The sequence below is a fragment of the Cydia pomonella genome, chromosome 25, assembly GCF_033807575.1.
Source record: "Cydia pomonella isolate Wapato2018A chromosome 25, ilCydPomo1, whole genome shotgun sequence".
NCBI classification, from domain to species: domain Eukaryota; kingdom Metazoa; phylum Arthropoda; class Insecta; order Lepidoptera; family Tortricidae; genus Cydia; species Cydia pomonella.
The window spans coordinates 6,215,397-6,242,260 of record NC_084727.1 but is presented as its reverse complement, the minus strand read 5'-3'; the positions used below and the strand labels follow the sequence as shown (position 1 = coordinate 6,242,260).

Sequence of the window (26,864 nt, the reverse complement as noted above, 5' to 3'; positions counted from 1 at the left end):
TGAAGGATGTGATCATGCAGATGCTTTACACGGTGCTGTGACGGTAGTGGTTCGGGTGTGATACTAAGAACAGGTCTGTACCTATTCATACCGTTATTGAGTAATCTAAGGTATTTTCTACGTAGGTTTGTCGAAGCTTTTGACATCGACGAGATTTATTATTCGCTTAAATTGCAAGAGCTTACTAAAGGTTAACTTATCCTAACTTATCTCATGTTCATGTGCTTCGAAGCTCTAGTAGCATAAGGTACATTTCGTATTATTTGACTGAACGTTCTTGTCCCTGGACTAGCTCCGTGACAGTAGTTTTTTTTTATTTTATATTATTATTTGTTAATTGATATCAAGGTCTCTTAGTCGCTTCTGCCATTACAGTTTGGAGAATACCTTTGGATTTTGTTAATTTAATAAACAGACAGTAGTTTAACCTGGGAACTCCATGTTCCAGGACGGAATCCAAGCGTCCGCTGCCCCGGCACGTGTGCCGCTGTACTCGCGCGCCGCTGCACGCGGCCGCCGCGGCGTGCTGGTCGCGCGCACGCGCGCTCGCGCGCCGGCTTGCTGCACTCCAGCACCTGTATCACGTGTGGCGACCCAGGATTAATGCCAAGTTGTTTCTGGCCTTCTAAGCGGACGCTAGAGCGGAGCGTGCAGCGTCCGGCGTGCTGGTCACACGCTACTTAGCTGCGCTGCAGCTCTATACCACGTGTGGAGACCCAGGCTTAATGTTAAACTGTTTCTGACCTTCTAAGGATGAAGTTGTCATTCGAGTGGAGCGTGCGACGCAGCGTCTGGCGACCCAGGCTTAATTCCAATTAGACAAGCGGGCGTGTGGCACGGCGTCCATGGAATGGGAAGCACGCTCTTAATGTTTTTGCATTGGTTAAAACAAATATTTAGCAGTCGGCGTCAGCGTCGAGCGTGCACACTCAGATCGTACGTTTCGTGACCGCAAACTACATACACTTACACACGGCATAATGAAGTATTTACGAACAGCGTTACATAGATAGGTGTATTTCACTAATAAAATGCTGCGCAAGAGCGCAATAAGTACTATCAAATCAATACAACAGCCTATGTTCAATAAACCCAATTATTGTAGATATTTTTGATTGTACGGATGGACGAAACTGAAATAAGCAAGCGCGTTCTACTATATTAATACCGGAGCGCCTATCTGTGGTGACCGCTCGTTGTCCTAAAAATTTCATGTACAAGGTCTGCGTTGTTAAACAAATGCACACGTATGCCTTAGTGTACTCTGCTCATCTCTTGATGCTTGACGCTCCACCGAACTCTCCGCTACGCTCGCCATGAGGCCACTATTTTCTACGTTACGTCGCTTCTTTCGTGTCACTAAAAACCGGTTAGCATATTATATCGCTTGTCACGCGGCGTGACTCACTAAAATGCGAGGAGTGGAATAAAGAGAGAGAAAGAGTTTACATCCGAAAAATCAAACTTTCATGAATTGCTTACTGTCGGCTGCCGCTGACGAGACAACGCTATCGTAACATCTCGCTTTATCATACGCTCCTTGCATTTACAATAAGTTTTATTTTGAATACCTACACTCTAATTCTATTATATCACAAAATAAATAATAGTACTACGTACAGAAGGCTCACTCTAACAAAACGCGTCTATTAGGACAGATGACCGCAAGCGTAAGGAGGCGTCCGTTTCGTAGCGGCGCGGCAACCACTCCTGCTAGACACCAGATCTGGTGTAGGCCGCATGTACTGGTAGCGACGCGACGAAATCGCGGAGTAAGCCACACGTAAATATATCTCAGATACTAAAATGGCCAGCCATGAGTGGCCAACAGAAAAACGGGTGCCCGATTTTGATGTAACAATTTGTAACGGTTTTGTTATTATTTTGATATGACGTTGAAGATCGCTCACGCTGATTTTTGCATGCAAAATGAAGAGACAAAACGATGCAAGCTCTTATCAAAACCAACAGTCCATATTGTTAAAGCCATTGACATATATCTAAGCACGGGCTTTACGGGCACTAAGAATGGTGCTACTGGTGCTAGTTCAGTGGTACCATTCACGAATTCGAGCCAATCGTCCAGTCTAACGCAACTAGTTGCGACCAATCGCGCGCGGGATGCGAACTCATCAACCAATAGCGTTGTGGCGTTAGACTGCACGGTTGGCTCTAATTCGTGTGCGTGACACCGCTGTACTGGCCCTATTCTTATTGCCCGTAAGACCCATCCTTCTATATATGTCAATGGATAAAGCAAGATACAAAACAGACAGACAAATATATATTCGGTGAAGAGTTTGGGATAAAGAAACATAATTTATTTAAAACAACGAAACGATATAAATATAAAAAAAGCATCTCGAAGAAACAAAATTTGATCCATTCTAGCCTTTATTTTGTACCTTAATTTTCTTGACTGACCAAATAGTACAGCGTTCTTACTCAAAAGAAAAAACAGAGAAATGCTTCACCCCATGTTTGGGGGTTTGGAAATATTAATTTTAGGAAGGCGCGCGTATATAATAATAATAGTAAGTTTTATTGAATTATTTTTTAAGTCGTTAATACTTAGTTATCCGAAGTATTTTATAATTCGTTTTTAAAAATTAATAGACAAATATTAGTGAGTTGGATTAGCAATATTGAGTATTTTATAGATAATTCGAATACCCATAGAAATACGTTGAAAAACTGGCCGCAATCGATAGGTATATTTTAGTCAGACATGAACGCCATAGTAGTTATTTAGTTAATAACAGAAAGTACAGAACCCTTAGTATTTAGGGACTAGTGAAACTTAATCGAAGTAGACATAAAATAATACTTAGATTAATTTATTATTTCAGTAGAAATTATATTTTTTTAGAAATAACGGCATGTTATGTTTACCCCAAAAATAAAATAACTTATATTTCGGGGCCGCGATCGAGAGAGGGCGTTAGTAACACATGTCTATCTCCCTCGCTCATTTATATGAGAATTATGTGAGGATTTCGAACATTTATCTGTTCGAAAGAGATGGACAAGTTTAACCCTTTGAACGCTTTATGTCATAAACACCAACATGCGCGCAAAGTGAGCTAATGTTAAACCTTCTCGAAAGTGTGAAGGTTACTTTTGACAGCATCCGCCATAAACTATAGTGTTTTTGGCGCTGCGGGCACGACTAGTAAAGACAATTTTTTTCTTGGCGTTCAAAAGGCAAGATAGCGGAAGTACTTATATCCATATTTGTTTAAGTCTAAAATATCTTTGACTATAAAATAGCAACCACCGTACTGAGGGTGAGGGCCATACTGAATTCTCACTCTCACTTGTAACTGCGTCCCGCTCGGCCGTCGGCCGCCGAGCCACCAGCAACAGGGTAGAGCTCCGAAGAGCAACTGGGTATCGCTTATAGTCTCGCAAACCAAATTTAACAGTTTTTAAAGGCGACAATTTTGCTAAATGTAGGCGCGAATGGTCGTGTTGGATCATGGTTGATGAACTTCAAAATGGCGAAGTCATCTCGAGATTACCTTTTTGTTTTATTCTCATAAATGCACTGAGAAAAAAACATTTAAAACAACTGAAATTGCATAAACGGTTAATGTGTTATGAGTTCCATATGAGCATATCGGACAAAACAGTAAATTTTACTCTTCCGAAAAACAGTACACCGTGTAACAACGTCATTTTTGACGTTTGAATCCATTCCTTAAAATATTCTTCATTAGTAAGTGAAAAAAAAATTGGAACCTGGAAGCTTCTATTGAATATTTATTTACGCCTTTTTTTACTGAGAATTTGGTTTGTAAGACTATATTTTACTAAAATTTACTAAATTTTTGGATGTGCTTACCACGAGAAATATATTTTTGAAAAGTGAATAATTTTAAATTGCGTTCAGGCTTCTGTCCAATTTCATAAGGATTTTTAACAGTTGGTGATTTTAAAATGAGAGCACTGCCTCTTGAATCTTAATGAATTAATTATATTAGTTATATAGTGCAATTATACACTGACTCACCAATGTTTTTTTAACTAAAATTAACAAGAATTGAATAATGTATATATTTATAATACAATACAAATCCTCTTTATTGCACAACCTCAATATAACATCTTTTGTCTTGTCTTTGAAACTTTATTCCACATAAAGTCACACTTTTATTGATCATCGTCATCCTACGGTTTTACGTCTAATTATTTAATATATTTTAAGAATTTAATTTTCGGATTTGTACCTTAGATAATTCGATTTATCTTAGTTGAATAAAACGGGAACTTTTTCCGTTTTATGATTATTGAATAATCTCAAGACCTGCATTGTAAGTGCCTATGAAGGAATTACAAAAGAAATGTACCTACACATAATTTTAGTCTGTGAAGCAATTTTTGTCAGTAACAAAAAAAAACAATAAAAAAAACAGTGGCACTCCGGAGTGTCGCGAGTTTAACGTTTTTTTTCATCTCAAAAAGTGCCCAACGCGTCTAAAGAAGTTTTCACTTCAAAAATTGGCGCGAAGGAAGCATGTTCCATGGATAATATTAATTTCGCGCATTTTTCTACTGACAAAGTTGTTTGACAGACTATGTAATTTAATGTTCTATTGTTGTATCTAATGGCTTCTACAAACGTTACCGATAATCGCATGCGATTTCCGATACATTACGGCATTAGATCGATCGAGTTCGTTGCTCTTACTTAGCCGGCAAATATCTAAAATCGCATGCTATTGGTTGCAAGGTCTTTGGAAGCCTTTAGGTAAAGTTAGTTAGGGTAAGAGAAATGCTGAGCTAGGAAATTATTAAGTATTGCAATTTATATTATCAAGATGTAAGTTGCGAATAAAGCTTATTCGCACACGGCGGGAGTCTGCGAGAGCGCGCGTGCGACTATACCCTTCACATAGAGGCGGCGTGCGCGCGCGCACGCAGGCTTCTGCCGTGAGTGTGGATTAAGCTTAAACATTGTTATAAACCTATAAATGTTACGAGATTAAGGAAGTTGGGCTAATGCTTATTTTATCCTAGAAATAATAAACCATGTTATTCTTGCCCTAACTGACATTTAATATAGCTACACAAGTTTTAAAAACGTTATTATTATTCGTTTATATTGCCATAGGTATATCTAAATGTATCATGAACTTCAAGACTATAATTTACTAAATATCAACAATAATTTTAAAACTTCAAGCAATCGTAAAGTAATAATATGCAATTTTATTCATATCAGTCGTATTTTGGCTTTTTAGGTGTATTTTAACATGTTTTATGGTGAAATGGGTATGAGTCTAAAAATAATGCCTCGTGAGCTCAAACCTAACTCAAGATAACGAATCATAATCAAATACAAAATGATAAAAAAATTAGTTTACGATTGTCAATGTTGTCTAAACTATTGATACGTTTTAGAATATAATTTGCATTTATACGTATTTACACTTGATATTATTTAAGGTCGACCGGGATAAGTTCGACGGTGGGATAATTGCGTCTATTTAAGTTATTTAAAGCGTGAATTACAAGAGCTCCCGTCATCTAATGATAAAAGCCTGAGCTACTTGGAAATAAACGTACCTAAGGTTTGTAGAGGGCATTACGACTACTCTTTTTCGTCTATTGATGCAATAATTAGATAGTTGCAATTAACTCGATTAACCGTATTACTTAGTAACCTCGTATTAAACACGACTATGGAATTGATTTGGGAATTTGATTTGTGACAGAAGTTTTTTAAGAATTGTTATATCGACCTTAATGACCGACACAAATATTGAATCCACAAGGACTTTCGGTCATACATAATTTACATATACACACAAAAGAATTAACTCGTATTCTGTATTGCTTTTTGAATATTTTAGCGCAGAAGTTCCTAAGTTAAATATAAATATAGGTAAGGTACCATTATAGTTTAATTTACGCAAATTTATGAATATTTGAGCATCTTTCGGACTTACGGGCATGGAAAGTAAAATCGGTAAAGTCAATCAGTACAAATGCATCCTAAAAACACTACACTTTACCCAGTAACGCGAGAAGCTATTATGTAGTGTTATTTTCATCGTCAACGTACGTATTCACTATTTAAACTGAAAAAGTGCGTAGCGGTAAAAACGAGTAACTTTTTATTCTCTCTTTGCACGCATTTTGGCCAACATTTTCTAAAAAGTGGATACTGATGTGTGGTCTAAAAGCTTACAAAATTGCGAAATTTTCACTTGGAAAATTTTCGATAACTTTGAAGAACTTGAGGAATCGAAATTTTCCATTTCCATAATTAAAGTTCCATTTGTTTCCTGTGACTTTTTCATCTGGATTCTCCGAGAACTTTCCAACTTTTAGAAACTTTCCGCGACTTGCATACCTGAGGAATGTTTTTTCAGAAGGGCTAATTTTTGTATGGTTTTCATAGAAAAATAAGCCGTTTAAAAAGACACGCCCTATCACTCATCATCATGGAACCATGCAAAGCTCACTTTCCTTATTATATCGACCAAACTGTGTACTTCAAAGAAATCCAATATTTTTTATCATGCCAATAAATGAATGCTCGTAAGTCTGTATATGCATTTTATATTTAAATATTGAAATGTATCCTTGCAATTATTTTTCTGTATCTTCACGTGCACACATAGAACGACGTATCTTTTCTTACTTTAAAAGCATTTTGGATATCTAGTAGTAGAGTTACAAATTATCTTATGAATAGTTGAAATTGATCTATTGGTATAATGAATAAATCAAGAATTGTTGACTGATTTGACAATTTGTAGATGTGAACAGTTTCTATAGGGCAAGATAATTTTCGATAGGGCTTTTCGGTAACTAGCATGTTTGTTTTTATATTATCCCACATATATATCAAAATGTGTAATACATTCGACCCTTTACAATGCCAAACAGTGTCAGACAATGTTAAATAATTACAGATAGTAGCTAATAAACATTGATTGATATCAAAAGCGGTTCTGCTATAGGATTTAATCGTTGCATAGCGTTGGTATGTAAGTTATTTGTAGTATATAAAACTATTATTAAAGATCAGTGTTCAATGTCTGAACGTGGAAGTCTTCCGATTTCGTTGGATATGTATTGGAAAGGCAATGATACTCGTAGTTTTATTTTTACAAAGCGAAAGTAAGGTCAGACAGGGCAGCCGCAACTATTTGCCCGCTTTACGGGACAAATTAGTAAAAATACTAGTGGGTCAGAGAAAAAAGTGATCTTGGAGGAATTAAGCATTGGGTTAACTTCGCAAGCGAGATAATTTTGAATATTACAAATATTTACTACTTAAACCAGAACTATTACGCTTTACTACTGTAACGCTTACCCATCTTGCGTCCTGTTGCGTAGATAATGCTTCTAGTAGATATTTTTAATAATTTAAATTATCCTGCATTCGAAGTTATCCCAATGCACCCTTACAATTGCCCCCACTGATCTTACCTTACTTTGGGATTTCACTAAATCTAAGAGTTACCGAAAAGCCTTCTGTAGTAATAATTACATTAATTAAATAAGTATATTTAGACGACGGTTTTCATTACTATCAGTGTTGACGACATTGGTAATGTGTGAGTTGTGTGATATGATGTGAAAAGTGTGAGTTATATCCATTTTTGAAAATGTTAGGTCGGGACAAAAACCTTCGGGAGAAAGATATATATCAAATTAATTTTGAAGCCTTGTGAACTGATAGACCGATTGGGGCACAGTCTTAATCAGGAAACTGACAATTATACATATAGGTATACTAAGGTCAATTTGGAGAAGACTGGCATATAGGAAAAAATTATTGCAGGGAAGTTAAAGCAAACAAGAGAGCAATAACTCTCGTATCTGTATTCGTTCGTACGACACTCTACCGCAAGACTCGAAAATCGAAATTTCGAATATACAACCGTGATAGAGAGGCAAATAACGGAATTTTTATTTTAGAGTTTTGGAAAGGAACAACTCCACTCCATTTGCTTTACTGACCTTCTATGGGTAGACAAACGTGAGAGTCAAAAGGGATGAAAGAGCTTATGCAACAGACGGTCTCTTCCACATTGACCTTATTTAAATTTCCTATCGTCTCAAAATTATGTCGATGGATTTCCATCGAGTTGAAAATTGTGTCATGTCGTTTTTACCTCATGGCGAAATAAGGAACGGTCCTATTTCGCCGTATAGCCTTTCAAAGTAAACAATAAATAAGAGAGTATTATTTTAATTATTGCCAAAAGGATTGGATTTATATTTATCTTACACACATTTCACATGATTTTACTCAATAGTATAGTGAATATGTTCTATTCACATAAGTATGATTTACTTATAGCGCGTAATGTAGGACTTTTAGGGTCCATTTTAATTTTAAATACGAATAGTTATAGAATTGCTAAAATATAAGTATGAGTTGAAGTAATGCTGATTTTCGTTTACTATTCATAAGTATTTTTTTTATCGATAAAATAACTATAAGGTCGAGTGGGGTAAGTGCGACTTTTCTCGAATAAAAAGTTAGAGCAACACACGACGGAAACTCTTTCCCTGTTAGAGTTTTCAAAAACCATCAATAGTAAAAATGCAATTTAAAAAGTCGCAATTGCCCCAAATCACCTTAAACTGGTTGTACCTGTTTTGTATGAATTCCATGGGAATTGATGGTCTTTGACAAATATATAATTTAGACGTTTAGTTGTTGGTGCGGAGTTGAGGTCAATGATTACACACAACTACAGGATGCTAAGTACGAAGAATTTCGTACACTGAACCGTCATTTTCTTTACAAGGTTAATTTAGTCACCTGCAATAATTTACGGGGTGAACCTATGTCATACTGAGCAACTTTTACTATGGGACCTACCTAATCGCGAAAACAATATATCGTACTTGCTATCATAAGAAATAAGCTGTGACAGACGGACAGACAGATAGACATACAGACGCACGAGTGATTCTATTAGGGTTCCGTTTTTTTCCTTTTAAGTCATTGGTCCTGCTGGCAATACATAGAGTTGGACCAAGATAACTTTGGCATGGTATTTGCAATGATAAAGTGCGGATGCCATCATTCTCAAATTTATATGAAAATATGGCGTTAAGGATGACACTGTTTCAATTTATTCCATTCAAATCGGTGCAAAGTTAGGATGGTATTCCACGTGTTCAATTTCTTTGTCCAATGTGCATTGCGTCTCGTTCTCTCGTTAAACAAAATGTGAGATGCAAATACACATCGGACCACAGAATAAATATCGTACAAAAAAGAAACTTCCTAAAAAATCGAAGTTTGACAGTGATTCAGGGACAACCAAATGCTGTCTCTTTCTAATGTATGGCACTATCCCTTTCGGCTATTTAGGGTTGTCTAAATACAAGTCATTATCTTTTCTATGGTTGTGCACGTAGAGCGACGTCAGGTTGTGCCATCCCTAATAATTGCTCGGAGAAATTCTTAGCCGAACGGAGCCGACAATGCCCGAAAGGATCAGTTTCGCCCCCCTGATTGGACCAATAAATTGGACACGTGGAATACCATCATTAGACAGCCTTTAACGTGTTATTGTGTGCGTGACCTCGACTCTAGTGCCGATACCTGACGGTACCGCCAATATCGAGAAATCGAAAAACGTTATCTGCCTCTCTCGCTCGAATATGCAAGACCACGCAGAGGCAGATAACGAAATTTCGTTTTTCGAAGGTGGGCTCTCTGAAAAATCGTGTATACGATAAACTCTTCAAATATGTCTAATAATTATTGTTATTTCTTCTATCAAATAATGATGTTAAAATGTAATGTTTTCTGGAGAGATTTGGAAAATTTTAAATGAAAGTTTTATGCCTTTTATAGAGTGAGAATGGAAGTGTTACCGTGTCCCGCGTGAAATAAGTACTTACTGTAAATAATTACTTTTGAATTTGTCACTGTGTCCAGACGTCCACATTACTCTGATAGTAAACAGTTCTTCATGTTTCACAAGTGTTTCATTTCAACCATCCATCTTCCTCGCGTTGTCCCGGCATTTTGCCACGACTCATGGGAGGCACTAGTTTTACGAAAGCGACTTCGATCTGACCTTCCAACCCAGAGGGTAACCTAGGCTTTATTGGGATTAGTCCGTCCTCACGATGTTTTCCTTCACCGAAAACCGACTGGTAAATATCAAATGATATTTCGTACATAAGTTACGATAAACTCATTGATTGGTACAAGCTGGGGTTTGAGCCCGCGACCCCCGGATTGCAAGTCGCACGCTATAGCTAGGCCAGCGCTTCTTCATTTCAACCATTTCGTGATTATGAATCATTTTCATTATGCGTTCCTTGTTCCACTGCCAGCGGTAACTTAGAATACTATTATTTCAAAAAAATATGTTAGTTCTTATCGAAATAAATAGACGGGAAGGGTGAAAATGTTTATTCTCAATGTCCTTAATGTAATATTACAATTTAATATAATCTTACAATGTTACACTATCTCGGCAAAATGCCCGAACAATTTAATAGATTGACTGGTAAAGAATGCCATTTGTCATTAAGTTCGCCATTTGTACATTTTTGTATATATTTTGTGCAATAAAGTTTAAATATATCATTAATATCCTTAGTTTTAAAGGCCCCAAGTACAGTCAGCTGCAGAGGAAAAGTATTCTTACATACAAACTGTGAAAGGGCTTGGTTTATATGCAGATGACTGTACCATGACATCAAATTGAGCGCCGATAATATACTACCTCCATGGTTAAATTCTTCTCCTTATAAACTCGGAACTGGAATTTCACAAACTGAAAAATAAATAAATATTATTAAAAAATAGAAACTAGGTGGGTAGCTTCAGATAGTAATAATTACACAAAGCGTTAACTTTGCTCCCGCTGCGCTAAACAAAGTTGCCGCTTTCCGCCTCCGTCGAGCACAAAAATAGTATGCGCACCACGGGAGGAAACGTAGGACATTCCATCCCGCGTGTTTGCCACTAACAATTTTTCACGCAGCACGCTATTTCCTACTTTCCCTCCCTTGGGACACAAATAACTATTTCACCACACTAACTGGTAAAGGCCCTCTTGATTGTACAAAAACGAATGTACAAACACATGTGGGGATTGTGGGGCAAAGTAATCAGATGCAAATTTTGAGTTGTTTATTCCTTATGTTAGCTAGTAGAATTGAATTTTAAATTATGATTTAGAATGATACTTTTTTATTACGTTCATTTGGATTTGACTAAGTTTTTTTTTGGTATTTCATAGTTATTACCTACCTGTTTTCCTCGCGTTGGTGTGGTGAAAAAATGTGTGTTTCACTCAGAGGCAAGGTTTGTTTAACCCTCGCAACGCTTAAGACTCCACTCTTACGCTCGCTACGGTCGTGGTTCAATTTTGGAATCTTTCGCTTGCTCGGGTATCAATATTAGCACGAGCCGTTAAACTACAACTTTGCCCCCTTGTAAAACAAATGAATATAACTACTGGGGACTTCCAAGATAACAATTATATATCGACACACGTCAATCGAAAACGATTAATCTCTACGAGTATCACAAGCATCCTGGCTGAATTTTTGGTCATTTGTTTTAATTTTTTTCGAGTATGATAATTTCTGTTCTATATATATATCACAACCGAGGTTTGAATACTTTGAAGTTTTCACCACCACACACAATTATGAAAGGTTAATGTGTGGGATTGTAGATGGAAAAGAAAAGTCACGTAATAATTACCACGTTTTCTTTAGGTAAGTAAGTCTCGCATCCCGGGCGATAATTCGTAGACACACGTACACTTTACAAGAGTATATGGACAGTGTGTATGTAAAGTGCAGTAAAATAGACTATTTTATTTATTTATCTATTAAGGTTTGCCAACAGGTGTAATACAACAAATGGACTTAAATAATACATAACTTTGTAGGTACCTATTGATAAATCAAGACATCGATGTACAATTATGGATGAAATTTGTTATAAATGTGTTATGAGACTAATACTTATTTTTTAACATTTATATGTGTAAACTGTCACTATTTCATTTTAACACATTCACGAACAGTCCGACGAGAGACGATGTTTTTAGGGTTCCGTACCAAAAAGAAAATAAAATACATACCATTGACATCCACTTTGTCGGCAACGCAGCGGATCATGAGTTCTGCGCGCACGGTGTCGCCAACGCGATGCTCATTCACTGTAATAACACAATAAAACTAGAGTCAGCAAGCTAGGTTGGCAAGGATTTTGACAGCCTGTGCAAGTGTTAAGTAACACTTGCACTGTATGGGCGGTCTGTCTGACTCTGTTACTCAGTTCGAGTATATCTTATACCTTTAAACGAGCAATTCTTGTATATATATATATTTCTATGATCTCGGAAACGGCTCTAACGATTTCGCTGAAATTTGGTATATGGGGGTTTTTGGGGGTATACAATCTATCTAGATTAGTCTTATGTTTGGGAAAACGCGTGTTTTCGAGTTTTCATGCGTTTTTCTTTCGACGCAGAATATGGTCGCTAATTTCGTGTTGCCGGCCACTGTCCGTCTGGTCCAGCGGGTTAAGACGCGGATTGCTAAACGAGTGTTACGGGTTCGAATCTCGCCCGGTGACTAACTTTTGTTTTTTTTTTTATATGTTCAAGTTTATATATAATTTTTTAATTTTTATTGTTTTAGACAAGTTTAATTTGGTAAAAAAATGTAGTTAAGATTATCACCTATACACCACCATATTACAATAAATAGTTATAACCGAGCAAAGCTCGGTCGCCCAGGTACTGTTATGTAATATGCATATGTACATCGAGTCTTGGCGTAGGTTTAGGTAATCGGGAACAGCTAAATGTACTAGTACTAGGAGTAATATACTTAGTTAGTCTTTCAGCATTAGAAAGAAGGTAAGCTCACGGTAAGCTATCTTGACGTATATTTTTATTGATAAAACACTTTTGAAGAATAATACACAGCAAATATATAACGATGGAGTTTTAATACATTCATTAAACAGTTTTTTATAAACTTTGACATGACAATTTGAAGTGTTTATGTCGGGTTGTCAAGACCAACAATATTAGCCAAACTGGTATTTGATTTTCTTTAAAATGCCTTACGAGTGGCTTACTTAGGATTTAGTACACAATAGGTACTCAAATTGTACTGACTTAAAAAAATGTACCTCAACAGATTAGGAGTACAAGCCAAAAGTATTTGGGGTTGCTGTTGAGCATTTTGGACCATTCCGGATCTAGAGCAGAGCCCAACTGGGGAAGTACCTCCACCTTACAGAAAATCGCAGCCAAATAACACTGTACCCTACTCGTAGTGTTGTGTTCCTGCCGGTGAGTGAGGTTGCCAGAGCTCAACGAGGGGTGGGAGGGCGTTAGGGTCGGCAACGCGCATGTAACTCCTCTGGAGTTGCAGGCGTACATAGGCTACGGATACTGCTTACCATCAGGCGGGCCGTATGCTTGTTTGCCACCGACTTAGTATAAAAAAAAAGCATCCTCCCAGCAAGTCTCTTTCGAATTTTCCCATAAATACTATCTTTTCTACTAAACGAGAGGCCAAAAAATTTTGTACTTACGATTTTACCCTCAAATAAACGGAATATTAGACATATATAATAAATGGACCGGCGACGTGCCGTATCATAACTTTTAATAGAGGAATATTTTATGAGGAAAAAATACAATCTACTGCTTGTTAATTATGCTATATAGTTTGTACACTTTACGTACAGTATTATTAACACATGAATATTTGTAAAAATATGATTTTATTAACAAACCGGGCCGATGAGAACATTCTTTGGCGGTAACATATTGACATGCATTTTCATAGATGAACAACAGCAAAGTATTATATTTTTATATGTCTAAGATTATGTATCATTTCTGTATAAAATTCGTGTGCATTTCGTACCGCGATTCCACGATATAACCAAAGTGAGTTTCTACTTAGAGTGGGCATATTTTGCGAGCTTTCTAGCTGCTGTTAGGTAATTAAACTAGACAGTTTATTTGAGGGTAAAATCGTGAGTACAAAATATTCTGGCCTCTCGTTTAGAAAATATAGTATTTATCTATGGTATTTATGGGAAAACTCGAGAGGGGGTTGCTGGGAGGATGCTGAACAGCAACCCCAAATACTTTTGGCTTGTACTCCTAATCAGTTGAGGTACAATGTTTTTAAGTAAGTACTAACTGAGTAACCTATTGTCTACTAAATCCTCATATATAATAATACAAAATGCAAAAATGTAATGCGGGGTTGCTGGAGACCATGACGTGCGGTGTAAGTACGTTGCTGGCAATTAAAATTTTGTTAGAAAGTTAATAAAGTCTGAATTTTAGTTTATTAATTAAATTAATGTCATGGTTAAGATAGAACTATGTTACTTTACCCTACTTTAACTTTAAAAAAGCCGACTTGCCGGTAACAGACTGTATAATCGCTCTATTTTTTTTATTCAATTCAATTCAATTCAATGCATTTATTTGTCGAAAAGCAGGTAGTGTTACAAACAGGTGTTACATAGAGATAATTAAGTGCTCCACTTTTGGCCATATTATGAGGCATACAAATATTTAACGTGAGTGGCGGTGTAGCTCATGAGATTCAATGTAGGTATTTGTCATCATCAAAATAATAAATTTCAACTATTTACATACACATGTTTATCAATTATAGCATAGAATTATAACATCGCCTGCGCGTCGTCATATAATTATTATTATTATTTTTTTAAATAGCCTACATTGTGTCCCACTGCTGGGCAAAGGCCTCCCCTGTCTTCCGTCACTCGTCACGGCTTTGTGCATGTTCCCGCCAGTCGCCACGAAATGAGTCCAGGTCGTCTCGCCATCTCGTTTTTGGCTTTCGTCTGCCTCGGGTGCCCATTCGGTCGCTATTTTGGCCCATCTGTCCGGGTTAGGGATTGCAAACCGGATTGATTTTCAATCCGGCCGGATCCGGCCGGATTTTGGCCATAATCCGGTCGGATCCGGCCGGACCGGATCCGGTTTGGTATAGGGATATTAAAGTTAATTAAATGACATATTTTTCTAGTTTTTTGCGTAATACGTATTCCTAAATCTATAATTTGAAGTTAATAAATAACTTCTTAACAATAAAATAGAACTTGGTAGTAAAAAGACTAAAAAGTGTTACAATGTCTATATCCGTTAATAATAACAAAATATAAAATCGGTCATTTATTATATTTAACCATTCAGAAGTGCTCAATTTGATTAGTTTCCAAGCCCGATGATGGGATGTGGGGTGGAATTGGAACTCTTTGTTAGGACATGTTTTTGTTACTGTTCTTTGGTTGAATTCTTTGTAACGTTGACATCCATTCTAGTAAGAAAAGAAGATATTTTACTTTTAACCAAAATGATATTAAATGTGCTCCAGTATCATCTTGTTTTAATTATTTGTCCGAGAATGTAGCACTCTATGATAAAAAAAATGATCTTTTTTTTAATTTACAGGAAAGTATATTGGTCAAATTATAGGGAACAAAACACGACACGACGATCTCATGCGAAAAATAATAGAGTGTAGGATTGAAAACCATCGCGGAAAGGGACTCCCTAAGAAAAGTTACTTGGATTGGCTACATGTAGAGTAGCATGTACCAGGAGATAAAGGAAATTGCATAAGATTGAATGAGATTGTAAAGAATCAATATTTTATCTGAATTATATATATATATAATCGGAGTAAACTGAATATATCATATATTAATTCACACATATTGATGAGTCCAACTCTAGTCGGTAGAGTACGGCCGACTTAATCCTGCTCATTTGTTTACTATTACAAATCTCCTATCAGAACATTATGACACAACATTAACTTTCTCTTTAGCATAAATTACAAATGCCTTCCATGGCATCTGCATCCTTTAATTTTTCCTTCTATTACAGTATTTATGTAATCGTCATATCGTGCCACCAACACGAAAGAAGAAGAAATCCTCTTCTGTTCCCATTTATCGTCATAATAAATATATAAAAATATCTTACTAAATTCAAACTTTTCATTCGTTTTTTGTTCTGTTTAACTTCATACTTCTCACCCGTCGCCTTTTCCTCATCTAAAATGCACAGCGCGTGCTGTATTTAAGCGTTTTTTTATTTTACCGGATCCGGTCCGGATCCGGTGATTTTTACCGGATCCGGTAGCTCTTGAAAAGTGCCGGATCCGGCCGGATTACCGGATCCGCCGGACCGGATTGCAATCCCTAGTCCGGGTGCATCCTACAGATGTACCCCGCCCAATCCCATTTGAGCTTGGCGGCCTTCACACCCACATCTGCGATACCTGTTTTGGAGCGCAGCTCTGTGTTCCTTATCCGATCGATTCTACGGACTCCAAGTATGCTCCGCTCCATTGTATAATTATTATGTATATAAAATTACTTTGAGGAGACAAAGTGTGACAGTGCCTCAATAAATGTCATGTTCTCATAGAAAGTGGAATTGGCACTGCCGCAGTGTGTAATTGAAAATTTACAGCCTTTAAACAATGTAACTTTTTTATTCGTGAAATTTACCGTGAATATTATATAATGCCCAGTAGCTTCATGTTCTTCTCTCACTCTCACCGAACGTAGGTATGCGCTGATATCATGTTTTTGAATTTTCTTTTTTTGTGTGTTTTAATAATAATTAAAAGTAACACCACTGAGCACACTTAAGCATAATATTATTGCTCATTTACAAATAGTTTTCATGTTTTTAGTTTTTGTGCAAAATTAACTATAATATTTTAAAGTGTTTTTAAGACCTATGTTCTTAATTTTTGTTCTATCGAGCGAAGCCAAAAACTCAGTATTCAAATTGATTGCTAATTAATATTCGTGAGATCTCAAAAACGAAACGAAACGAAAGTCTCAACAGGGAAAAAGTGTTTTAAGATAAGCTGATGATGGGAAATGTGAATGTCATCTCGCCTTGTGTCAGATGTCATTCCAGATCTAGAGCAGAGCCCAACTGGGGAAGTACCTCCACCTTACAGAAAACCGAAGCCAAATAACACTTGACCCTACTCATAGTGTTGTGTTCCTGCCGGTGAGTAAGGTTGCCAGAGCTCAACGAGGGGGGTGGGGTTAGGGTCGGCAACGCGCATGTAACTCCTCTGGAGTTGCAGGTGTACATAGGCTACGGAGACTACTTACCATCAGGCAGGCCGTATGCTTGTTTGCCACCGACGTAGTATACAAAAAAAAGCTATCTGGAGTGAAACTTACCAGAATTGCAAGCTTTAGCGATTTCCTTGACTTGTTTAGGTGTTAGCCGGTCGCACTTGGCGGCGAGCAGCTCAGCTCCTACTGCCTCCACGTACAGGCCGTTGCTGTCAATCTATTCAAAACATACTCAATTTACATTAGGCCACCGGATTTTTACCAAACGGCAATTGTTTCACATAGTAAACAAGTACCAATTACACCCACACTTTAACAGGCCCGACGTCGGGCCCGAGCAAGAGTATTTTTCTGTTTCGCCAAATATCAATATTAACAATATTTGAAATGTAAAAAAAAATGGTTCACATGCAAACATATCGAACATTGAACATTTTGGGCAATTAGATACTTATTGTTAAAAATGTGCTGACACTCCGGGAAACGGAAAACGATTATCAGGCCCGACATCGGGAAGTGTGGATGTAATTGGCGCTACACCCCTATGATGGGACTGTCACCAGTAATGGGATGGTATAGTCGTTCGATTTGAAGCTGGCCCGAAGCGGCTTATCTTTTGTCTATTGTTAACTAAAACTGCGCGTGCCACTACCTGCAAAAAAAAGCGGCCAAGTGCGAGTCGGACTCGCCCATGAAGGGTTCCGTACCATTTATGACGTATTAAAAAAACTACTTACTAGATCTGGTTCAAACCAATTTTCGTTGGAAGTTTGCATGGTAATGTATATCATATATTTGTAGCAACACATATATGTTTAAATAGTTTTTGTTGTTAATGTTAGTTGCCTGCGCGCCGCGCTTCCGCGCCGCGCGTTGTACCCAAAAGTAACGGTCCAATCTTCGGGCGCATTCGTGCGCGCTCGGTTTTCCTAGCCAACTCAGTCATATCCGATACTTGACGCCGGGAGGCTGCGCGCAGGCCGATCGCTCTCGCTTGCATTTTAATTACGTTTTATGTGTACTTTTCTGTATTTCTTCTTCTACGGTGTTCTGTGCTATTTTCTTTCTTCCGTACTGTACTGATTATCTTCTGTGGACTGTGTTTAATCTATAATAAACTTTATAAATGTTAAACTACGGCATATTATTTAATAGCCCCATAGCTACAAATTTGGTGACCCCGACGTGATCTGGCCGGTACTGACTTATCGGACGATTTTTTGCGCAGCATATGGGCTAAACGTTTGCCGCCGCATGTGCAAACCGTTATTGCTACAATGTCAGATGCCAGTTTGGACAAGGTTGCCGCGCTGGCCGACCGAGTGAATGATATTGTGGTACACACACCTCACGTTGCGGAAGCTTCTGGGTCGGCTGTTCCTGTTCCCGTGCCGTTATCTGCACCGAGCTCTATGGAGGAACGTCTCAACCGCCGAATAGATGACCTTGTGCGGCAAGTAGCTGCCTTAACGACTGGAAATTCCCGTGGGCGAGCTACATCGCGCTCGAGCTCCAGGGGACGTCGCAGCTCTCGCTCAAGGAGTCGCGCGGGCAGATGCTGGTACCATGACAGATTCGGCCCCCGTGCAACTAAATGTCGCGCGCCGTGCAGCTGGACCGAGGGAAATGCCAGTGGCGGTCACTAATGACGACGAGTGATTGCCAGGTTTCCCCAGGTCGTCTTTTCGTCACCGATAAGAACACTAAACTGACATTTTTAGTAGATAGTGGTTCTGATCTTTGTGTTTTTCCTTTTACTTCTGTAAATCCTCAGTACCGCACTAAAGACAAATTTCACCCTACCACTAGTTAACATCGCATTTCATCGTTCTCGCTAATTTTCGCAACTTATTGAAAGCACTACTGCCAATCACGTCTCTAGCATTTAGACTCAGTGTTGTGTGGACGAAGGACACCAGGCACATCCGAAGTGGAAAATCCGAGGTCTAAGTTGGACGACTCAAGGTAACGGTTCTGAGCTTACTTCTAGCTGGCGACAAGGACAGCCAGAATCACCACCAGCGGTCTTCAACGGCGACCAACGATTCAGCCCCACAACTCCCGGACTGAAAGGTAACTTCGCCCTACACTATTTCACATCTTAGTTTTAATTTAATATTCTAATCTTAATATCTCACAACTTTCTTGCTCAACCGGCCCCTAAATTTCATTCCCTATCGCCCCCCTTTTTCGAATTACAGTCCACTCTCTCGCTATTGAACATTTTATTGAAGATTTCTAGTTGGTATGCACTTCGTCCTGGTGTAAATTGATCGAGTCCCGCTGTAAGCGCTGTGCGCCGTACGCAACGGTCTAACGGGCGGCCTTCGGCTGCAGCGCTGACAGCGATGTATTGCGCCCGCCGCCGCAGGCGCACTCAGTATCTCTGAGACCGCGACGCGAGACGCATGCGCTTTACTGTGCTTCCAAGCCGAACTGCATTCCGCTTGCATTGTGTTAGATAGTTTGCTTTCTTTTCGCTTTCGCTCTTTCTCCTTCTATTCTTTATTGACTGTGTGTATTGTGCTAACTGTTTCTTCTGTGTGCCGTAATAAACAATAAATCCGTGTGTGCAAAACGAACGCTTAGTGTTTGTTACTTATCTCAGCACCTGCACCCGCTTACCGGCACGCTTGGCAACAGCATTAAGGCAAGTTTACCTACCACATCTACATTGCATTTTTTTTTTTTTTTTTAGATTTTTCATTCCGTTATTTTAGAAGTTACAGGGGGGGGGACACACTTTTTTTTCACTTTGGAAGTGTCTGTCGCGCAAACTATTCAGTTTAGAAAAAAATGATATTAGAAACCTAAATATCATTTTTGAAGACCTATCCTTAGATACCCCACACGTATGGGTTTGATGAAAAAAAAAAAAAATTTTAAATTTTTATGACGTATTAAAAAAAAACTACTTACTAGATCTCGTTCGAACCAATTTTCGGTGGAAGTTTGCATGGCAATGTATATCATATATTTTTTTTAGATTTTTCATTCTGTTATTTAGAAGTTACGGGGGGGGGGGGGGGGACACTTTTTACCACTTTGGAAGTGTCTCTCGCGCAAACTATTCAGTTTTGAAAAAAATGATATTAGAAACCTCAATATCATTTTTAAAGACCTATCCATAGATACCCCAGACGTATGGGTTTGATGAAAAAAGATTTTTTGAGTTTCAGTTCTAAGTATGGGGAACCCCCAAAATTTATTGTTTTTTTTCTATTTTTGTGTAAACATCATAATGCGGTTCATAGAATACATCTACTTACCAAGTTTGAACAGTATAGCTTTTATAGTTTCGGAAAAAAGTGGCTGTGACAGAATCGGACAGACAGACGGACATGACGAATCTATAAGGGTTCCGTTTTTTGCCATTTGGCTACGGAACCCTAAAAAGGGTCGTATAATTCTAATTAGCACCTGAGCGCGGGCTAGTGCAACGCTCAAAGAACCAGTGTAAGTGCGCTCTTTGATAACGCGTCGTTGTTTCGCATATCAAGGACACATTTCAGACTGGTTCGGTAGCGTTCGACTCGCCGGCACTCAGTAACCGTAGAGGGACCACACAAGAAATCACAAATTATTTTTCCATTTGTTCATTTTGAATCTTATTTCAATTACCATAGCAGTTGTAATTCAATAACCGCTTAAAGTTACCCGGCCCTTTTTTGCAGGTAGTGGCACGCGCGGTTTTACAATAGACAAAGGATAAGCCGTTGGGGGCCAGCTACAAAGCTAACAACTATATAGACAAATCCTGTAAAGCAAGTTTTTACTAAGTATCCGTTTTTAAACGCTGGCAGCATTTACCATAAACACGAGCCAAAGAGCTACTTAAGTTTAATTTTTAATTGGTATTTTTTAGTTTGAAAATTAATAGTGCCATACATCCCATGACTGGAGCAAAAAAAACACAGTTTGAATTCGTTTATAATATTGAAACTAATGGCAGTAGCTTTCATTAAATACATAGAATACATAAAGGACGAATAAGATATTCAACTTTTAATGCTTAAAGTGGTAGAAATTTTACGGGTGTCGGTGAAATAACTAAAATACTCCAAATTTTCTCTTAATTGTCCCATGATTGCCGCATATTTCGCAGACATACAACTGTTTTCCGTTCCATTTCGTGTCGATATAACGTGGGGAGACCCTATTAAACTTTGTAACCACCACTTACGGATCCCAACTTCTTAAAACAGCATGTATAGTAGTCGAGGCCCTGGAGATGTGAACAGGCCTCGACAGCCTCGTGTATTCTCTTCTGTACTGAAGCTTTCCTTTCTATCATCTGAAACGATAATATTGTATTATTTTATTTTATTATATTTTTTATTGACATAATAATATTTTATTTATTCATTCCATAAACGATCATACATTTAATTAAACAGAAAAGTGCCGAGAAACCTTATCGGGTTTGTATCGACGCAACATTCGTGGATACATTTTACATTACAAATTGTTATAATTAATAGGATAAACATATGTAAATTATATAAAATTACAAATGTGATTAATTACGTCATAGAGAAATAAGAAGTTCTCAACAATTTTCCGCTAATATTATAACCAGAGTAAGCGTAGGAGTTGAAAATAGAGTTCAGGTTACTCTAGTTATAATATTAGCGGAAAATCGTTGAGCATTAGACTTTTTGTTTGCGCCGCGATATCTATTGTCGAGTAGCAGTACTGAGAGTTCCGCTACCCGATGCGGAAATAATAAGCATTTTGGTACCAACCCTGATGTATGGAGTGAGCATTCTATTACTTCTTATTTCTCTAAGATTACGTTCAAGAAATATAACGGCGGGTATAACTAAATAGCTCCCACTCAAATAGGTACACATAATCCGGCCGGATATTCCTTATCGCTGAGCGGCTTGCGAGTCGATAAAGTCTAAAACGGCTAAGGTTTTCCTTAAAGCGTATACCATTAATTAAGTAAGGCATTAATTACAATATATTATTATTTATTTATTTTAGAGTAAATTTTTTCTGCTCTCCGGCTCTCTGCAACTTACGGCTCGCTGCGCAAAACGAAGTTGCGACTTTTCTGTTCCCTCGCGCGTAGAAATAATATTAGATTGTTGACCAACGGATGTTACTCTACTTTTCATTTCGAATACGAGGAAAGTAAAATACATGTGCATTTAATAAAACGACTAAGTATAAACTTTAGTAGCATTTCTTGATAACTTACAGTTAAACATTTTGGTAAAAATATCTTCATTTATCAGATTGTTCTGATAAATGACGATACTTCACGAATAAGAAAAAAAATGAATGAATGAATGGAAATTGTACAACAAAACCAAAATTTTAATTACTTTTTAATAAATAGTACTCAGAAAGTGCTCTAGATCCGAAACGTATCATTTTCTGCACACTTATTAGAACAACAACGACCGACTTTCAGAGCATCAGGAATGAAATATAGTATAATAATGAAATATAGTAAAATACACACATTGGCCAGCAAATGAGAAAGCTACTGATCACATCTAATTGTCGGCCGAGGCGAAGCCGAATCCTTTTAGACATTTCTATATACCTTCCTACCTGAACATCAAGAGAACTCACTCCAAGATATATTGGTATATTTTGAACGTCATATCAACGATCGATAACACATGGTCTTATAAAAATGTACAATGTACAATCAGCAAAACTAGTAGCTTAGCACCTCTGCTATAAATATATACTGATGCTGTACTAACAGTTAGCGACAAAATATTTATTTTCTAAAAAAAATTGATGCCGAAGGATCATACATTATAACTTTATTTTATTTAATCATTTATTTCGGATAACAAGACCCATCTTCTTCTTCTTCCTCGCGTTGTCCCGGCATTTGCCACGGCTCATGGGAGCCTGGGGTCCGCTTGACAACTAATCCCAAGATTTGGCGTAGGCACTAGTTTTTACGAAAGCGACTGCCATCAGACCTTCCAACAGGATAAACTAGGCCTTGTTGGGATTAGTCCGGTTTCCTCACGATGTTTTCCTTCACCGAAAAGCGACTGGTAAATATCTAATGATATTTCGTACATAAGTTCAGAAAAACTCATTCGTACGAGCCGGGGTTTGAACCCGCGACCACCGGATTGCAAGTCGCACGCTCTTACCGCTAGGCCACCAGCGCTTATGGATAACAAGACCCATACATTACTAATTACATAACTTATAAGTCTTATAACCTCTCGCGTTGAATAATGACCTCTATGACAGTTAATTTTTAATACTCCGTTGTAAAGTCGCCATCGGATATATCGGAGCGGCCGAGGTGCCCACAAATATCTGAACACGCCTTTATTGTTAAGGCGTTAGAGTGCGTGTTCAGATATTTTTGAGCACCTCGGCCGCTCCGATATATCTGATGGCGGCTGTACTAACGTAAAACTGTCACGTAAAATATTTTTCATCTCGGCAGCTCGAACAAGCCTACTTTCGTCACGAAAGTCGCAGTTTCGTCACTTCAGCGGTGGCAGCATGGTTCCATTTTTATCACTTGTCACTATGCCCGTCACTTTCGCGCTTACATGCTTGTTAGAACGTGACAGGCATGGTGACATATTATACAACGCCGACCATCTTAGCCCTACAGGGAGTGAGACAAGCTTTCGTCATAATGATGATGCCTTTCATTCATTAATGTAAATAAATGTGGTTAACTTTACTTGATGTTAAATTTTTTAGGGTTCCGTAGCCAAATGGCAAAAAACGGAACCCTTATAGATTCGTCATGTCCGTCTGTCTGTCCAATATGTCACAGCCACTTTTTTCCGAAACTATAAACTTGGTAAGTGGATGTATTCTATGAACCGCATTAAGATTTTCACACAAAAATAGAAAAAAAAAAACAATAAATTTTGGGGGTTCTCCATACTTAGAACTGAAACTCAAAAAATCTTTTTTCATCAAACCCATACGTGTGCGGTATCTATGGATAGGTCTTCAAAAATGATATTGAGGTTTTTAATATAATTTTTTTCTAAACTGAATAGTTTGCGCGAGAGACACTTCCAAAGTGGTAAAATGTGTGTCCCCCCTCCCTGTAACTTCTAAAATAACAGAATGAAAATCAAAAAAATATATATGATATACATTACCATGCAAACTTCCACCGAAAATTGCTTTGAACAAGATCTAGTAAGTAGTTTTTTTTTAATACGTCATAAATGGTACGGAACCCTTCATGGGCGAGTCCGACTCGCACTTGGCCGCTTTTTTTGACCTTTAATATGTTCTCGAGGTGAAAAGTTGTATGTGTCACACGAGAGTTAAGTTATTTTACATCTCGTGTTTTTGATCTCGATTCAATTATAGAATCTTTCGCTTACTCGGGACTCAAAATCAACACTCGCAAGAAAAACCAACTTTCCTCTCTTGTTGCACAAATAACTATTTAGACATTTTTTCGATAACTTATTAATTTATTTAGAAATGTAACATTTGAGTAATGCAAATACGATAAAAGCATAGGTACCTATTTTTGTTTATTTTTTTAAATAAGTCTAACCTAGACAGACTTGAAGGCACTGTCATAGGGACCATAATTCGACGAGAGAGGTATTAATAAAATTAAAATGATTATAAAACTTTACTTACAGACGAACCAACCAAGCTGTAGCTCAAAACAGTCGCCAACAGCAAGTAAACACACGTCGCCATCTTTAAAAATGGCTGCCAACTGTCAATGACTCGCGGGGAAATTATGTTCTATTATTAAAAGTGCTATGTGACTTAACTCTGCATGTGTTTATATACCGACTAGCTTGTTTAGAAGAGGGGATGGTGACTCAGATTTGGAGAATTTCTCAATGTTTAAGAGTGACACGAACTCGCCGCTAGAAAGCCGGTCTAATACAAAATTATGTTCTCATTTTAAAATTGCATGAAACTTGGCATGAACATCTACGTTGAAACGTAACATAATGTATATTTACCATTTTCTTTTTAAAATTGTTTTCATTTAGACATTATTTTATTTTGCAAGTATGGTCTCCCTACAATCTAAATAGTAGTACAATGCGGATAAACGTTGAGGAACGTATCACAATGTCAATCTGGGTAATCGTTTAAATTCATCACTCGCCGTAATGTAATACGGTGGATTATACAATCCGACTGCGATATAATCTATGTGTTCGTTGCTAAAAGTTATTTTAGTTACCAAGAAATTAGAGCGAGTAAAGTACTTAAGAGGGAAGTACCTATACAACGTAATCGTCAGTACAAAAAGAGAAAACGTTTGCCCAACTCAAATTTTTTTTTCCATTCTCCATGATTTTTTAGTATGTTATTGACACAATGAAAAACTAAGTTTATAGGATTTCCTTTTTTTCAAAATTTGTAAAACAAAAAAAAATTTTTTTTTTCAAAAAACGAAACCTATAAACCTAGAATATATTATTCTGAAGCGATGTACATCAAAATCAAAGTCATTTGTTAAGATTTAGTAAGTGGGAACCGTTTTCTCCCGAAATGGAATTTCATAGAAAAAGTACCGTTACTTCGTTACATTAGAGAAAAGCTACTCTTCCCTCTTCATATCAGACAGAGACATTGCAACGAACGAAAAGTCTAATGCTCAACAATTTTAAGCTAATATTATTACCGGATTAACCAGAAATTTCAACTTCTTCTGCCTGTAATTATTAGTTGTAAATTGCAATACAATTTTCGTCCGTCGCGACACAAGAGACATCTATAGTTCGTTCGCGTTTAGAATGCAGTAAAATCATTATTGTCGGCCGGCCTAGCTACGCCCGTAACCAATCAAATCGTTCCCAATTAGAAAATATAGTTTGACAATGATCATTTGAAGGCATATTTTCTAATTGGGAACGATTTGATTGGTTACGAGCATCGCTAGGCCGGCGGCTTGTAATGATTTTACTGCATTCTAAACGCGAACGAACTGTAGTGTCAAGTACCGGTACTGATATTTCTGCTACTCGATGCTAGATGTCGACTACGAAAATAATACACGTGTTGGTTTAAAATCTGATGTATGGAGTGAGCACTCTATTATACAGTCAAGTTATTAAATCTCGATACAGACAAAGTGACAAAATATGTATACACGACCTTATTTCCTATACTTTAAGGCAGTGTATACATATTTTTAACACTTTGTCCGTGTATATATTTAATACCTTGACTGTACCTATAAGGGGGACTAGGTTCATGAGACTCTTAAACTTAGATGTATGTATATCGCAGTCGCATTTATTTGGAAACATTATGACTCTTCTACACGATGGCTCAGCGCTAGATCAGCGAGATTGCCACGTGACGTGATGGTTGAGAGCACGCACTATGGAATAGGCCACGTGTAGACGCGGACGCACCATCGCTGGCCCATCTTAATGGGCTAGTATGATGGCCCATCGTGTAGTGGAGCCATTATTAACTGACGTGCCCGCAAAATGCCCCCTCGAGTGTGATGTATGCTTAGGGATTTATTTAATCAAGCTTTGTTCTATTTCAATTCTATTTTGTATTTTCCCGTCCTTTTTGTTGGTTAGGCACTAAAAAGGAATTAAGGAAAACGTTATTTGTATTCTCCAGGAATTGTTGACTGTCTGATGTCATCATCATTTTCCTATAGCGTACCTACTAAGAATTGGTAAATACTAGTTTAGTTTTCACAAAAGGCCTTCCTACCTATCAGAGGGAAATTATTGGACCTTATTGGGTTTAGGTTAGTCCAGTTTCTTCACGATGT

The 26,864-nt window shown here is 37.7% G+C and overlaps 2 protein-coding genes and 1 long non-coding RNA gene across 3 annotated transcripts in view; 2 read left to right on the top strand and 1 right to left on the bottom strand.

Annotated features, from left to right (window-relative positions):
• Positions 1 to 9,641, top strand: part of LOC133531679 (Kv channel-interacting protein 1) — a 91,025-nt gene extending 81,384 nt beyond the window's left edge. The window contains exon 7 of the mRNA XM_061870041.1: positions 449 to 9,641. The gene's annotated coding sequence lies outside the window, so the exon portion shown is untranslated. The remainder of the gene's footprint in view (positions 1 to 448) is intronic.
• A 744-nt stretch (positions 9,642 to 10,385) lies between these two features.
• On the bottom strand, positions 10,386 to 24,852 carry LOC133531683 (uncharacterized). The gene is made up of 5 exons (XM_061870046.1): positions 24,743 to 24,852; positions 21,312 to 21,422; positions 17,234 to 17,345; positions 12,093 to 12,170; positions 10,386 to 10,769 (listed from the first exon to the last, which is right to left on the bottom strand). Exons 1-5 carry the CDS (start codon positions 24,803 to 24,805, stop codon positions 10,741 to 10,743), a joined length of 393 nt encoding a protein of 130 aa, XP_061726030.1. The 5' UTR covers positions 24,806 to 24,852; the 3' UTR covers positions 10,386 to 10,740.
• On the top strand, positions 12,178 to 24,881 carry LOC133531686 (uncharacterized). Its single transcript, XR_009801576.1, has 3 exons — positions 12,178 to 13,060; positions 13,162 to 14,271; positions 24,745 to 24,881. It is a non-coding gene; the product is annotated as an uncharacterized LOC133531686 (long non-coding RNA).
• The last annotated feature ends 1,983 nt before the right edge of the window (positions 24,882 to 26,864 follow it).